The 14,346-nt window shown below is 42.0% G+C and overlaps 1 protein-coding gene and 1 pseudogene across 1 annotated transcript in view; both read right to left on the bottom strand.

Moving 5' to 3' along the window:
- Nucleotides 1–2,282: 2,282 nt before the first annotated feature.
- Nucleotides 2,283–4,941, bottom strand: LOC114691102 (annotated as a pseudogene).
- Nucleotides 4,942–7,600: 2,659 nt separating this feature from the next.
- The window catches only part of Strip2 (striatin interacting protein 2), a 50,148-nt gene continuing 43,402 nt past the window's right edge, over nt 7,601–14,346 (bottom strand). The window contains exons 19-21 of the mRNA XM_028866188.2: nt 12,392–12,496; nt 10,281–10,485; nt 7,601–7,976 (exon numbers count right to left, since the gene is read on the bottom strand). Coding sequence (XP_028722021.1) covers nt 7,726–7,976; nt 10,281–10,485; nt 12,392–12,496 — 561 coding nt within the window. The 3' untranslated portion in view covers nt 7,601–7,725. The remainder of the gene's footprint in view (nt 7,977–10,280; nt 10,486–12,391; nt 12,497–14,346) is intronic.

A 14,346-nucleotide genomic window follows, 5' to 3' on the forward strand; every position in this document is an offset into this window, starting at 1 on the left:
GTATAGAAAATGTTGAATATTACCATATACGGCAAAAGATGGGATCAAGTTGAGGATTTTCCGAGAGAAGTCTATCAGGTGGGCCTTAAATGCAACCACATGGGTTCTCAGGAAGGTAAAGCTGAAGAGATTTTGAGAAGAGGAAGCTTTGGGACCGCAGAGGCAAAGACTGGAGTGATGTGCGCAAACAAAGGGAATCCCAGAACTCCTAGAAGCCAGAAGAGGCATGGAGCAGTTCTCCTCTGGAAGGAGCGCAATTCTAGTGAGAGCTTGTCTCAAACTTCTGGCCTCCAGGATTTTAAATGAGCTTGTGGGACTTTCTGTTTGCGGCACTGGGGATTGAACCTAGGACCTTGTATCTGCAAGGAAACTGTTCTACCACTGAGCTATATACTCTCAGTCCCTTTATGTTGTTGTTTGAAATATTATTTATTTTACATCCCCACCGCAATTTCCCTCCCTCTTCTCCTCCCATTCCCTCCCCATTTATGTTGTTTTAAGGCCACCCAATTCCTCACAATTTGTAACAACCCTAGGAAATTAATACAGTAAGGAAAATATACAGCCAATGGATATTTGTGGTTCTTCTGATCCACACACCAAAAGTTGTCAGTACTGTATTGCTACTTAATTCTCACACAGAGGGTTGTTACTGATGATATTGAAGTGGTGATGTTCTTTTTAAAAAAGACTTATTTTTATTTTACGAGTGTGTTTTGCCTGCATGTGTTTAAGTGCACCATGTCTGTGCAGTGCCTGCAGGGTCCAGAAGAGGGCACAGGATCCCTGAAACTGGAGTTAAAATTGCAAGTTGCCATGTGGGTGCTGGGAACTGAACCCAGAACCTGCCGAAGTGCTCTTATGCACGGAGCCATTTGTCCAGCCCCAAATGGAGAGGTTCTTGTCAGTGAAAACACAATAGGTTAGATGGTCACTTAGGAGGTACTTTATCAAAGGAAGTCCTCCTGTGGTTGGAGATTGGCCTAAATAGCCTCAGATCCTTTTCATTTCAAGAGTCTGTATCTTAGTCTGTTCTGGCTGCTATAACAAAATGCTATAACCTGGAAGCCGGGGAGTCCAGAACCAGAGCAGACTTAGGTGTCATGCTCACGGATAATGTCGCCTTACTCTGCTATTAACAGTAGGAGTGAAAGTACTCCCAGGTATTTTTAATACAAGCACTAATCATACTTGAGGCTTTGCCCTCATGACCTTTGTCCCAAAGGCTCCACCTCCTAGTACTCTTACTTTGAGGACTAGGGTTGCAATAGAAGAATTGAGAACAGGAATAAACATTCAGTGCAGTATATTGTCATATAACAACTTGGTTCCAATAACAGGGTTGGTGTTTTTAAGGAGTATAACAGACATTTGGGAAGTTAATTAATTTGGACTATGTTCTCTCTCTCTCTCTCTCTCTCTCTCTCTCTCTCTCTCTCTCTCTCTCTTTTGGGGGGGGGTTTCAAGATAGGTTTTCTCTGTGTAGCCTTGGCTGCCCTGGAACTAGTTCTGTAGACCAGGCTGACCTCAAACTCAGAGATCCGCCTGCCTCTGCCTCCTGAATGCTGGGATTAAAGACATGGTCTCCACAACGGGCTGAGAATGTTCTTAAGTGAGGTGGCTGGTTTTTTTTTTTTTTTTTTTTTTTTTTTTTTTTTTTTTTTTTTTAACTTATTTTGGCTTTTTAGAGGAGGGTCTTGCTATGTAGCCCCCAGCTGTCCTGGAACTCACCATGTAGCCCAGGCTGGCCTGAAACTCCCAGTGACCCTCCTGTCTCTGCCTCCAGAACGTTGGGATCACAGGTTTATGTTGTCATGCCTGATCTGGGTGGAAAGGTTTGAAGGCAGAGATGTTGGCAGCAGGAGTTGGCTAGTGTTAGCTGTGTTTGTTAAAGTTAAAGTATTACAAGCAAGGAATGGTTCAAAAAGAAAATAAACAAAACAACAACAAAACTGGCCCATTCTCAAGCAAAGATAGGGGAAAGGTAATTCAGAAATTTCAAGATTTACCAATGGTTGAACATTGCAAATGTTTATTCAGCTTATGAAAATGCTTTGAATCAAAAGGCTGTTTTAACGCATTGCCCTAGAGTCAAGACCAAACAGAATGTGACACTCGAAAAGCCCCCGTAAACTCTTTCACTGGACAAAAAGGCCCAAAGAAAAGAGACGGACAGAATGACCCTACAGAGACCTGCTACACTCAGAGGACCTGAACCCCAATCTAGAGAGGCATGCAGAAGAGCTGTGGTTCTAACGACCCGCAAACAAGCTAACCGGGGTAAGGCTTTTAAAATGCTTTTGATAATGACTGTTCAAAATATAAAATGGCTTTTGTGACTCAACAGTCCTTAATCAAGACATACACCAAGGAAGATATTCAGTCACCAAGAATACAGAAGGGACATTCTCTCATCCCTCCTCAGACGTAGCGACGGCCATTAGAAAAGGACTAACCCCTGTGTTCCCTCGCTCCCAGTGGACATCTTTAATGTTTAATAGCTCATCAATTTCTCTGAAGCTATAACTGGAATTTCATCCTATTTCCATGCAGAGTCATAAACAGTAACCTACATGGAGAAGAGAACTAAGCTCTTACAGCTCATTTTCTTTTACAAGCAGAATATAAATAGATGTATTCTAGAATGTGTGATGGTTTAGTCACTAAGGGATTTAAGTGGGATCTTGAGGAATACAGACAAGTCCCAGTGCAGCAGAGCCGAGATGGGCAACTGTTAAGGCTCCTGGTGCTGCATCTCTTGGCCACTCCCTGAACCTTGTGCTAACACCAAATGGAGATAGAAAACACTAAATTGACTTAGCAGCTGTGCACAGGAAACATTGCTGAGAGCATCCATCCCAGGATGGACTTTACCTCCCAGGAGCTTTAGGTTGGCACACGGCTCACGCGGCTGATCTTATCCTCTGTTCCGTTTGGCATATGTGTGGCAAAGCCTCCATTACCTATGACAGTGATGCAACCCCAGACGTGACTTCCACCACCGCCTCAGTGAGGGACTTGGCTTCCCTGGGAAAAGCTTCCCGTGTAAATATCCCCATAGGTCCATTCCAAACAATCCATTCAGCTGGAGCCAGCCTCAGGTATTTCTTGCGGCTGTTAGTACCTGAGGCCAAGCTCATCTGGTCAACAGTTAGGCCAGAGGCCACGGTAGCTTGGCTAGTCTTGGCATTCTTATCAAACTTGTTAGCAGTGATGAAGTCAACAGGAAGGCAATCTTCACGCTGTTTTTTCCCAGCTTTGGACATGAGATCTTTGATAATATTGGCCTCATCATCATACAGAGGAGTGTGAATCTCCACAAATAAAATAGTTATTTGCTATTAAAATATTAAAATAAAATAAAAAGTTATTTGCTTTAAAGAAGGTAAAAGCCATTCCGCGGACAATGACTTTGTACAGCATTTATTAATCAACTGGATCTTGTTTGCAACCTCAGCTCTGCCCAAGATGGCTAGGATTGCTTTGGACTCTCTACAACCTTGGCAAAGTAGTTCAGCTCCTTCATAAAAAAATACCAGCCTTCTGTGGAAGATTCACACCCACCATGTACCTGTGGGCTTGGTGCAGCCCCCAAAGCATTGTTGGCATAGGCATCCCTTCCTTTGGACCGTGAAGCTGAAGCTGGGGAAGCATCTTTTTTTTTTTTTTGGTCTGGCTTAGCTATAACCTTGTTCCCAGAAGCATCTTTTCCCCTTCCTCCTTCCTCCACATGGAAGTGGAGGTTCTCCAGTAGGATGACAAACCCAGCCACTGGGTTGGCATGGCTTTCTCTATTTCTGGGCCCACACAAGAACAGAACATTCTCGTCTAGCAGAGATTTGAGTTCTGTAGCAACTGCTTCTAAGGAGTACTTGTCACCCATGGGAACACCATCAGGTGGCTCATAAGGACAACTGGCTTGGCTCCATGTCCAAGCAGAATTTGATACTTGGAAGAGCAATCTTGATCCTTTGGTTGTTATCAGGTTGTTCTTCATAGGCACATCGAAGTGCACTCTCACAATCCCCCAGCTTGTCCAGAGCCAGCTTGTTAGAAAGCAACCTTTTGGCAACACTTTGGGTGAAGAAGTCAGCTGGAGACGAGACTGCTAGAGCTGTCTTGGGCTCCTGAAGCAGGCACCTTTTTTGCTTTTTTGAGACAAGGACTTCACTATGTAGCCCAGGCTGGCCCCCCAAACACAATCTTCCTGCCTCAGTTTCTAAGTGCAAAGAAACTGGTTTCTAACTTCACAGAACATTAAAAGCAGAGAACTACTTCTATAGAGCAGCCTAAAGATCCTTCCTATCCAAAGGAACAGGACATTCATTACATTTGTTCAGTGGGGTTACAGAATCACTATGGATCAATATACACCAAAGTCCAAGTTCATCTTCATCACATGACAAGGGCAAGTCCAGCCTGAGCTGCATGAGACCCCAGAAACAGAACAAAACAAAACAGACTTACTGACAAAAAGTGTGTAGGTTTAAGATGTACAAAGATATCCTAGTGCTGGGCAGTGGATCTCTGAGTTCGAGGTCAGCCTGGTCTACAGAGTGAGAAAGAAACCCTCTTGAAAACGAGAAAACAAAAAAGATGTTTTGGTATATGTAACATTTGAAATTATCACTATAATTCAGTTATTATTGCATTTCAGTTTTCAAGTCTCAGGATCAACAGACAGTACGTATAGGTCAAGGTCAGCCCGAGACCCTGTTTCTATAAAGAAGGAAAAGATACTGCACCTAGAATCGATGAGATCCTGGACTTTAAGATCTCATTGGGTAAGATTTTGAAGTCTTCCTTGGGAAGGAACTGTGTGTATTTTGTGTAGGATAGGAACAGATATTCATCAGCCTGACCACAGAAGCATCACACCATCCCATACCTGTCACCCTTCAGGTGGAGGATGCTTCTCTGGCCACTGTTAGGCTTGTCCATGTGAGCTGATTTTGGCAAATGACATGAACAATTTGCCTTCTGCTGTATCCAAGCAGGAGCTCTGAAATGTCCTTTCATGGTATGGTTTGTTTCTTGCTTTTGCCTTTTACTATGAACCAGTATGTTCTAGGTAGGGACATCTATCCAGCCTCATGCCAGAATAAGAATAATTCTAGGGAAAAGCCAATCCAGTAATCTAAGGTCAGTCGAGTGGCTGACTCCAGACCCATGATGATGACATAAACATTTGTTAGATCATTGAAATTTGTAGTTCTATATTTATCCTGTATCCTTTTCTATCTAACATAACTTTAAGATTATCCTATGAGCCAGGTGGTGGTGGCACACGCCTTTAATCCCAGCACTCGGGAGGCAGAGTCAGGTGGATCTCTGTGAGTTCAAGGCCAGTCTGGTCTACAGAGCAAGATCCAGGACAGGCACCAAAACTACACAGAGAAACCCTGTCTCAACCCTCCCCCCAAAGAAAGATTATCCTGTGTTAAAGAATTAAAGACCAAATTTCTAATTCCAGATTTTCTTTTTATTAAAGTATTTGGTGAGATGAACAATGTTATCAACACAAACTTTACTGACATATTCACAAATAAAGTCCCTATTTTATAAATTATCCAAATAGCGTGCTTCTATATAGAAATTATAATCACCATAAAATTTGGTTAATCTGAAGCTATTCCTAATCACATACATGAGCCCTCAAGTTGGGAGATCCAGCCCAAGTTATCTTACCACATGGGGCTAGCTGTCAATACCAGAAGGCTAGCCACAGCAAGTTGTAGGGGGGAATGACATAATTTGAAACGAATAATTTATCCTCGCAAGGTGGAGTAGTTTCTGCATCTGCATTGAAAATTAATCTTCTTAAGAGTTAATAAATAATAAAATGTGATATATTAAAGCTTAGCATATGTCTGTGCCTCTGAAAGCATTTGTATGTGTTTTTTTTAAAGGCAACTTATTTTTTCTTTACACAACTGAGTATGATACAACTTTAAAATAGATTGGTGACTATTCTCTCTCCTGGAAAATTATCTTTTTACTTCAATATCATTAAAATCATTTTAGCCTGACCCTAGATTAATAAAATTGCCTGATGCTATGCTCAGTAAACTATTTGGAATGAGGACTACTGTCATGGTTTGATAAAATTTGCAAATTATTTTAAGATATTTCATCTATTACATACTTATATTTTTGTCACTTTTCCATAGTAAGAAATCCTGCTATCCAAAGCATAGAGGTACTGACTGTTCCTTTGGATAATGGTGGGTCTCTATCATCACCTACAAATGAAGACTGGTTGACAAGGGAAGAGCTTATGAGCCAGTGTGGACAACTCTCTATAACAGAGTATCCTTGTGCCATCATCAAAAGTCTCAGTAGTGTCTGGGCAGTGGGGAGACCTTTAAGATAAAAAAGTGCAAAGATTTAAAAAAAAACCCTTATATTATTTTGCTATAAAGGAGAAGTAGAGACATCCTCCATGAAATGTGTGATACTTCCAGTACAAACCATATTGAAACGTCTAGCTGGAAAAAAAAAATGGTAAAAAAAAAAAAATGAACGTGGAAGAAAAAAATATAAATTTAAAAAATCAGCACAAATGGACAAATATCAGTAACTAAAACCTCCTATAATCAACTTGTCATTTAAAAATGAATTGGCTAGAGGTGGTAGTCTATGCCTACAATCCCAGTATTCAGGAGGCAGAGACAGGAGGATCATTACAAGTTCAAGGCCAGCCTGACTACATAGTAAGTTCCAGCCTAGTCAGGGCTATATAGCCAGATCCTGTCTCAAATAACACTACTCCTCTCCTCGCTCAAATGAAGATTTGAGGTCACATTAGAAAATTTATGCAGTGTACATAGCCATTTAAAACAAGTAATTTATGAAAAATGAGAGATATTTTTAGAGAAGGCCACATTATTTCACATTAGTTGTGGTTCTTTCCAAATGGCAAAGCACTCAGTGCATTATACAGAATACACAGGAAATATTTTTTACATTGAACACAGATCTTTTTTTTTTTTTTTTTTTTTTTTTTCTTCGAGACACTCTGTGTAGCTTTGCGCCTTTCCTGGAACTCACTTGGTAGCCCAGGCTGGCCTCGAACTCACAGAGATCCGCCTGCCTCTGCCTCCCGAGTGCATTAAAGGCGTGCGCACACGCGAACACAGATCTCTTAAGGAAAAAATACTACACAACACATTTTTCTATAACATGCAGTATTTTGGAAACAATCATCCTTTATAAAGGTGCGGTGCTCTCAAATCATCTTAGAGCTAATGATTATTTTATAAAGAGGTAAGTGTCAAAATTTAAACATGAAATACAATCTAAAGTTGGCTTTGCTGAATGGTAAGTCTTGGACATTTAGAGTGAGCAAGAAGAAAATGTCCCCTATGTACCTATTCCACTGCTTGAGATGAATGTCATGGGTCAAATGCCATAAGAGATTTCCTTTCACTATTGTGGCCAACAAAGGCTAGCCTGGTTCTAGGCAAGATTAAAGCAGGTTCCATCAAAGAGCCTGTCCAGGACTGATCCATCAAGAGATTTCAAAGCCAACTAGGTACCTAGCTGAGCTTAGGGCAATGGCATCCAGAATAGTCCTGAACTATGTCGGATGTCTCTGTTGGATGCTGGGCTGAAACTCTCATTGACACACACTCCAGAGCTCAGTATGAAGGTTGATGGGACAGGATAGGTAAAGCATTTTTATTGGAGCCAACCTCCATCTATCAGATGCTTTGTGACAAGAGCTTAGTGATTCTGGAGCAGCTCCTCCCAACAGATGGGCTGTGAAAACACCTCTCTCTCCAGCCAGAGCTCATAGGAATAATGGAAATCTTCAGGCAGATCCAACCTCTGCCCCAGCACACTCTGCAAGCAGTTGTCCACAGGTGAAAATTCTGAGTCCTGCGGTTTATCATATCGGCGGCTGTTAAAAGCCTCAATGCTGGCCCTCAGGGTACATTCTTCTGCTTGGAAGTCCCAAGGCCTGGCATCAATGTCTGATACAGGAAGAGAGGAAGAAAAAAGATACATGTAGCACAGAGCATGGTCTATGGCATTCTAACAATGAAACTGCTCAGAATGATCTTTTTTTTTTTTTTTTTTTGGACAGGGTTTCTCTGTGTAGCTTTGTGCCTTTTCTGGAACTCACTTTGGAGACCAGGCTGGCCTCGAACTCACAGAGATCCGCCTGGCTCTGCCTCCCGAGTGCTGGGATTAAAGGCGTGTGCCACCACTGCTCCGCTCAGAATGATCTTTTAAGAGCAATGTCTAAAGTAGACATCCAGCATGTTTACAGTTTTAAAAGTATACATATGATTACATGTAAACTAATATATATAGAAATTATCTTTGGAAGTATAGAAACTGGTAACTAGTTACTGCTGAGAAAGGAGATGGGAGAGCTTCTTTGTTGGTTTCTTTCTAATAATTATATCATTCAAAAGAGCAATTAAAACCTTTCACTGAGCTTTCCCTAGGGGATGAAAATTAACCATTTGAATAGTATCACCTCTCAAGGAAGGGAAGATTGGAGCAGAACATGAAGAGTCAAGGCTGAACCAACTCAGCTGGGCAGGGTGGCCCATGCCTTTAATCCCAGCATTTGGGAGGCAGAGGCAGGGAGAGTTCTTGAGTTAAGCCAGCCTAGTCTACATAGTGAGTTCCAGGCCAGCCAAGGCTACATAGTGAGACCTTGCTTCAACAACAACAACAAAAACAAACAAAACAAACAACAAACAAACAAAAAATTTTAAGTAGGTGCTGTGGGCTCAACGTGGGGCAAGAGTTTCCACCTAAAACCTGAGAAAAAAGATTCTAAAACAGATCTAAAAACAGTTCCTAGTTGTTTCTCTCAAGCTAGTGGCAGCCTGCATGTTTGAGCTACTATGGCGGGTCCCTGGCGTGTGCGCTTGACCTGCAGTATGGCAGGAATGAGGCCTCTGCAAGTGGCACATTAAGCTGCATGGTGGATTTAGCCTTTGCTAGTACAAAACAAAAAGTGGTTTCGGGGCTACACACTGCTTTGATAGAAGCATAGACCCATTATTTCTGAGAGTTGATGGCTCCCACAGCTGGTGGAAAAACATACCACCACCATGTTGGGAAGCTGAAGTGGGCGGAGCTAGCAGCCACAGCGCTGTTTCAGTCTTAGAGTGCTGCAGTTTAAAACAATAGGTTCAAGGTAATATAAAAAAAAATAAGCCGTGTAAAGATGGCTACCACACAGAGAATCTGGATTATATTCTCTTTGACATTTGTAACTGAAGAAAAACAATTGATTGTAAAAGCTAAAGATACCTTGACTTCAAAATTTGGATCTAAGGATATGTTGCTTTGGAAAGGAGGCTCTGCTTTTGTTTCCACAGAAAGCCAGAGGCTATGGATTTGTTCCAGATTAAGATACATCAGGTTTAACCAGCCAAGATCCCCTGAAAGGCCTCCAATGATACCATGGCCCAGATAATCCAAAATCCAGATCAGATTCAAGGCAACTGGCTCAGACGATACACCCTCACGGACTACTCCATAATCCTAAAATTTTCTTTGTGCCCCCAAAAGATACAGCGCCCCCCTCCAGCAGGAAGTAGTAAGAGAAGCTACACCCAAATTCCCAAATTTGGCTTTGGAGATGTGCAAAAGTTAAAACCTTCCTTTAAAAAACAAAGAAAGAAAAGAAAAGGGGAAGTGCTGTGGGATGGTCTGTATGTCAAATTACTCTGATTGGTCAATAAATAAAACACTGATTGGCCAGTGGCCAGGCAGGGAGTATAGGCGGGACTAACAGAGAGGAGAAAAGAAAGAACAGGAAGGCGGAAGGAATCACTGCCAGCCGCCACCATGACAAGCCGCATGTGAAGATGCCAGTAAGCCACGAGCCACGTGGCAAGGTATAGATTTATGGAAATGGATTAATTTAAGCTATGGGAACAGTTAGCAAGAAGCCTGCCACGGCCATACAGTTTGTAAGCAATATATGTCTCTGTGTTTACTTGGTTGTGTCTGAGCGGCTGTGGGACTGGTGGGCGACAAAGATTTGTCCTGACTGTGGGCAAGGCAGGAAAACACTAGCTACAAGTAGGCAAACATTTTTATCATATCATAAAATTAGTATTATATTTAGGGGTTGGGGAGATGGCATGAGGACCCAAGTTTGGATCCCAAGCACCTACATAAAAGCCTGGTGCCGTGGTATGCATTTATAATCACAGTGCTGCAGGAGCAGAGACAGGCAAATCTCTCGAGCTCAGTGGCCAACCAGCCTAACCAAATTAATGAGCTCCAAGTTCACAAAGAATACTCACCATTCCCATAAGCCCAGTCATCATTCATGCGGTGGCGCACTTTCTGGTAAATGGCCGACATAGTCTTCATATTGCTTTTCCTCCACTGGCGCCCAAGGTACTTGGTCTGTATCTTTAGTAGCTTCAAGACATAGAGTTGTAGCATGGCCTGCTTGACTTTGAGGGCTCTCTTTAAGATTGGAGCTGATTTAAAGACCACCAGCATCTTCCCAATAGGATAGACAGGGGGGCAAAAAGTCCATCATCATGTGAAATTTTCAGAATTTCCAACCAGACAATATAGACAAACCTGGCTATCCTAGGAGATCTTGAGTATCTATGGGCCAAACTACTTAAGAGTTAGTCTTCAAGAATACATAAGAGGCTAGCCTGAGGTAGTGAAGCACAGTCTAAAACACACACACACACACACACACACACACACACACACACACACACACACACACGGATTAAGCCAGACATGGTGGCACATACTTGTAATCAAAATATTCAGAGGCTGATCATGAATTCAAAGCCAGTCTTGTGATATACAACAAAAACTAAGAACTAATTCATTTAAAGTTTATAATATTCAGACTGGAGAGATGGCTCAGCATTTAAGAATACTTGTTGCTCTTCTAGAGGACCTGGGTTCAATCCCCAGCACCCTCATATAGTTCACAACCATCTGTGACTCCAGTTCCAGGGGATCCAAAGCCCTCTTCTGACCTCTGCGGGCACCATGCACAAAGGGGTACACATACATACATGAAGGCAAAACACACATAAAATGAATAAGTCTAATTAAAAAATGTAAAGTTTATAATATTTATAAATTCAAAATAATTATCTGCCACATATACCATTTCCACTGTTACTAGTTTCTTGTGTATCTTTGAAGATAACTTTTTTCTTTTGGTTTTTCAAGACAGGGATTCTTGGTGCAGCCCTGGCTGCCCTGGAACTTGCTCTGTAGACCAGCCTGGCCTTGAATTCAGAGAACTGCTTGCCTCTGCCTTCCTTCCAAGTGCTGGGATTAAAGGTGTGAGCCACCACCACCTAGCCTTTTTGTTATTTTTTTTTAAGATTTAAAAATATTTAGTTGAATTTTATCACATGTATATAGTATGTGCTTTTATACATGTGTGCAAATACTTCCTAGCACTCATGTAGAGGTGAGTGGACAACTTTCAGTTTTCTTCTTCACTGTGGGTTCCAAGAATCAACTCAGGTCACCAGGCATGCATAGCAAGCATTTCTGCCAGCTGAGCCATTTAATGAGCTCTGGAGAAAATTTGGTCTATAGGTATATAACATATGTATTATTTTGTATTTTAACACAAGTAATAGCTGAGTACACTATTCCATATCTTGATTAAATTTTTTAAAAATTATGTGTGTGTGTGTGTGTGTGTATGTACTTGAATTTGAGTACATGTGTCCTTGGGGACAAGAGGCATTGGCTCTCTCTCTGGAGCTGGAGTTACAAGCAAATGTGAACTGCTTGACATTGGTGCTAGAAACCAAACCTGGGTCCTTTACAAGAGGAATACATGCTCTTAACTACTGAGCCATCTCTTTAACTTCCATACCCGACAGGATCTCTTTATATAGTTCAGGCTGGCCTTGAAATCAGAGATCTTTATTGCTTCTTCCTCCTGAGTGCTGGAATTAAAGGCCTCATTTAATTTAATAACATATCTTGAAAGTAATTCCATACCAGCAGAGAAATGCCTCATTCTTTTTAATGGTTTTATCATATTCTACTATAAGGACACACCATAATTTATTTAAGTAGTTGGTCCTTGTTAATGAATGTTTAGTTGTTTCCAGACTCTCAGCATTACAAGCAACATTGCAATGAATGTTAGGCTTGCATCATTTTTGGATATGTAACTAGAGTCCAAATGTGGCTGGCTTCCCTTGTTAGAGCTGCCTTAAGAGTGTGTCTATATTTAGTTCCTTGAAAAGAAACGGACTGTGAGTGATCATTTTGGAATAACTGCTAGGAAGTGCGGAAACTTATGTAGCACTCATCAGCTACCAGCAGATCTTTCCACGTAGATCTACAAATACTAATGATTTAAAAATTCAGTTGAATGGACACTTCTATGATCTGAAGTCCCACTTACCATGGTCCTGGAATGCTTCCATTTGGTCAGTTTATTGAGCAGTCTCAGGAGGTTGATGCAGGAAAAGAGGTTCCTCCAGCAGAACTGACTATTGTCTCCAGCTTCCTGAAATAAAGAACATCCATCAGTATCTCAATACCCACAAGGCCTTCATTCTCTTAGAAGACTGCATGTCCTTGTTGGTTAGTTTAGGTGAATATTCCAGTATGAACTGCTGCCTCTTTACTTCCTGCCCTTACACACCAAATCTGTTTCTGAGGGCATACTCTCCTTCACCTGAAAACCTATAGCTGGGCTGAGCATGTTGCTCAGTAACAGAGTATTTGTATAGCTTGTGCAGAGCAGTGCCCCTGAATCCCAGACAAACAAAACAGACAGAAAACAACTGAAATGGACGCTCACCTGACAGTCCTGCAGGATCCGTTACCCAGAGCAAGTGTTGGTTAGAAAGGCCTTACGTGAACACAGACACTTGACTCAAACTTTCTGTGCGTATCCCTTAGAAACAGAGGTGATACTCTCATATGAACAAAGTTTACTCTCATATACTTTGTACTCACCAGAGCAAGTTTGTAATTTGCTGCAGGCCGCAGGAATATCATAAGAGCTCAGCTGGTTATGGCAAAGTCACTACCTGGAGGGATCAGGGAATTCCTCCAGAGGAGGCCAAATCCCAAGTAGTTTTTGGTGTTACTTGGCTTGTTATATATCAGCTGTATTCTGTTATGAAAATCATGTGTGCCTTCATAGTTTTCCCAATTGACTTTTCCCTAATAAGGGCTAACAGTGTGAACCGATCACTCTCTGGACATACACATTCCAGGTATCTGGAGAACAGCCTCAGGAAAGACTTTCTCTGGAATCAGATTATCTCCCCTAGCCACTTTCAAGGGCTACAGGAAACACCACCCAGGTGGGCGCCCAACTTCCGAGGATAACAATGATAATAGCCCACCTGCAAATCTCCCGACTTAAATTCCACAAAGAGACACTGCCCAGGGGGTGCCCAACTTCGGAGGACTAACAATGATAACAGCCCACATACAAGTCTCCTGACTTACAGTAAATTCCAGAAGGAGACACCACCTAGGAGAGGTGGACGTTAAGTAATAGCTTTACACAATTTAGCTCGGACCCTCCCTTTATATACTGGGACTTCCAGGGGACAGGACGGAGAAGAGAAAAGAGAGTGGAAGAACTAGACAGGTAAGAACTTGAGAGGAACAAACTAAAATGGGGAAGAACTAGATTGAAGGGCTAGAAGAGAGGACTAGAGGAATGAGATGGAAGATAAGGAAGAGCCAAATGGGGAAGAACAAGATGAGGAAGAGCCAGATGAGAGAGAAGGAGATGGGAGAGGAGTTGATAGGGGAAAGAACTAGATAGATGAGAACAGAACTGAAGCTGTGTATAAAGGATGTTATGCCAGAGGAATTAAAGCAAGTGGACTATAGAGCTCGGCGTGCTGAGATCCTATTTCCCGAAAATAGTCATCACCGTTAGCAGTTTTCTCTCCTGAGCCCCTGGGATGTATAATATTAAGGCTGGTCACTCTAATATCATACAAGAGTAATTAGTAGGAGTTTGACCTTATTCTGGGAGACTTTAAGCTATACTGGGATGAGTTGGCTCTCTTCCACCATGGGATCCAGGGATCGAATTCAAGTTGTCAGATTTGTTTATGGCAAGAGCTTTTACTGGTTAGGCTTTTACCCTGGCCCATGGAATTAACATGTGTGGTAGTTTGAATGTAACTGGGTCCCATAATCTCAGAGAGAGTGGAACTATTAGGAGGTATGGCTTTGTTGGAGAGGGTATAGCCTTGTTGGAGGAAGTGTATCACTGTGGACGCAAGCTTTGAGATTTCCTATGCTCAGGATACTGCCCAGTGTCTCAATTGACTTCCTGTTGCCTGCAAGATGTAGGGCTCTCAGCTATTTCTCCAGCATGTCTGC

Source organism: Peromyscus leucopus, chromosome 3, assembly GCF_004664715.2.
Source record: "Peromyscus leucopus breed LL Stock chromosome 3, UCI_PerLeu_2.1, whole genome shotgun sequence".
NCBI lineage: Eukaryota > Metazoa > Chordata > Mammalia > Rodentia > Cricetidae > Peromyscus > Peromyscus leucopus.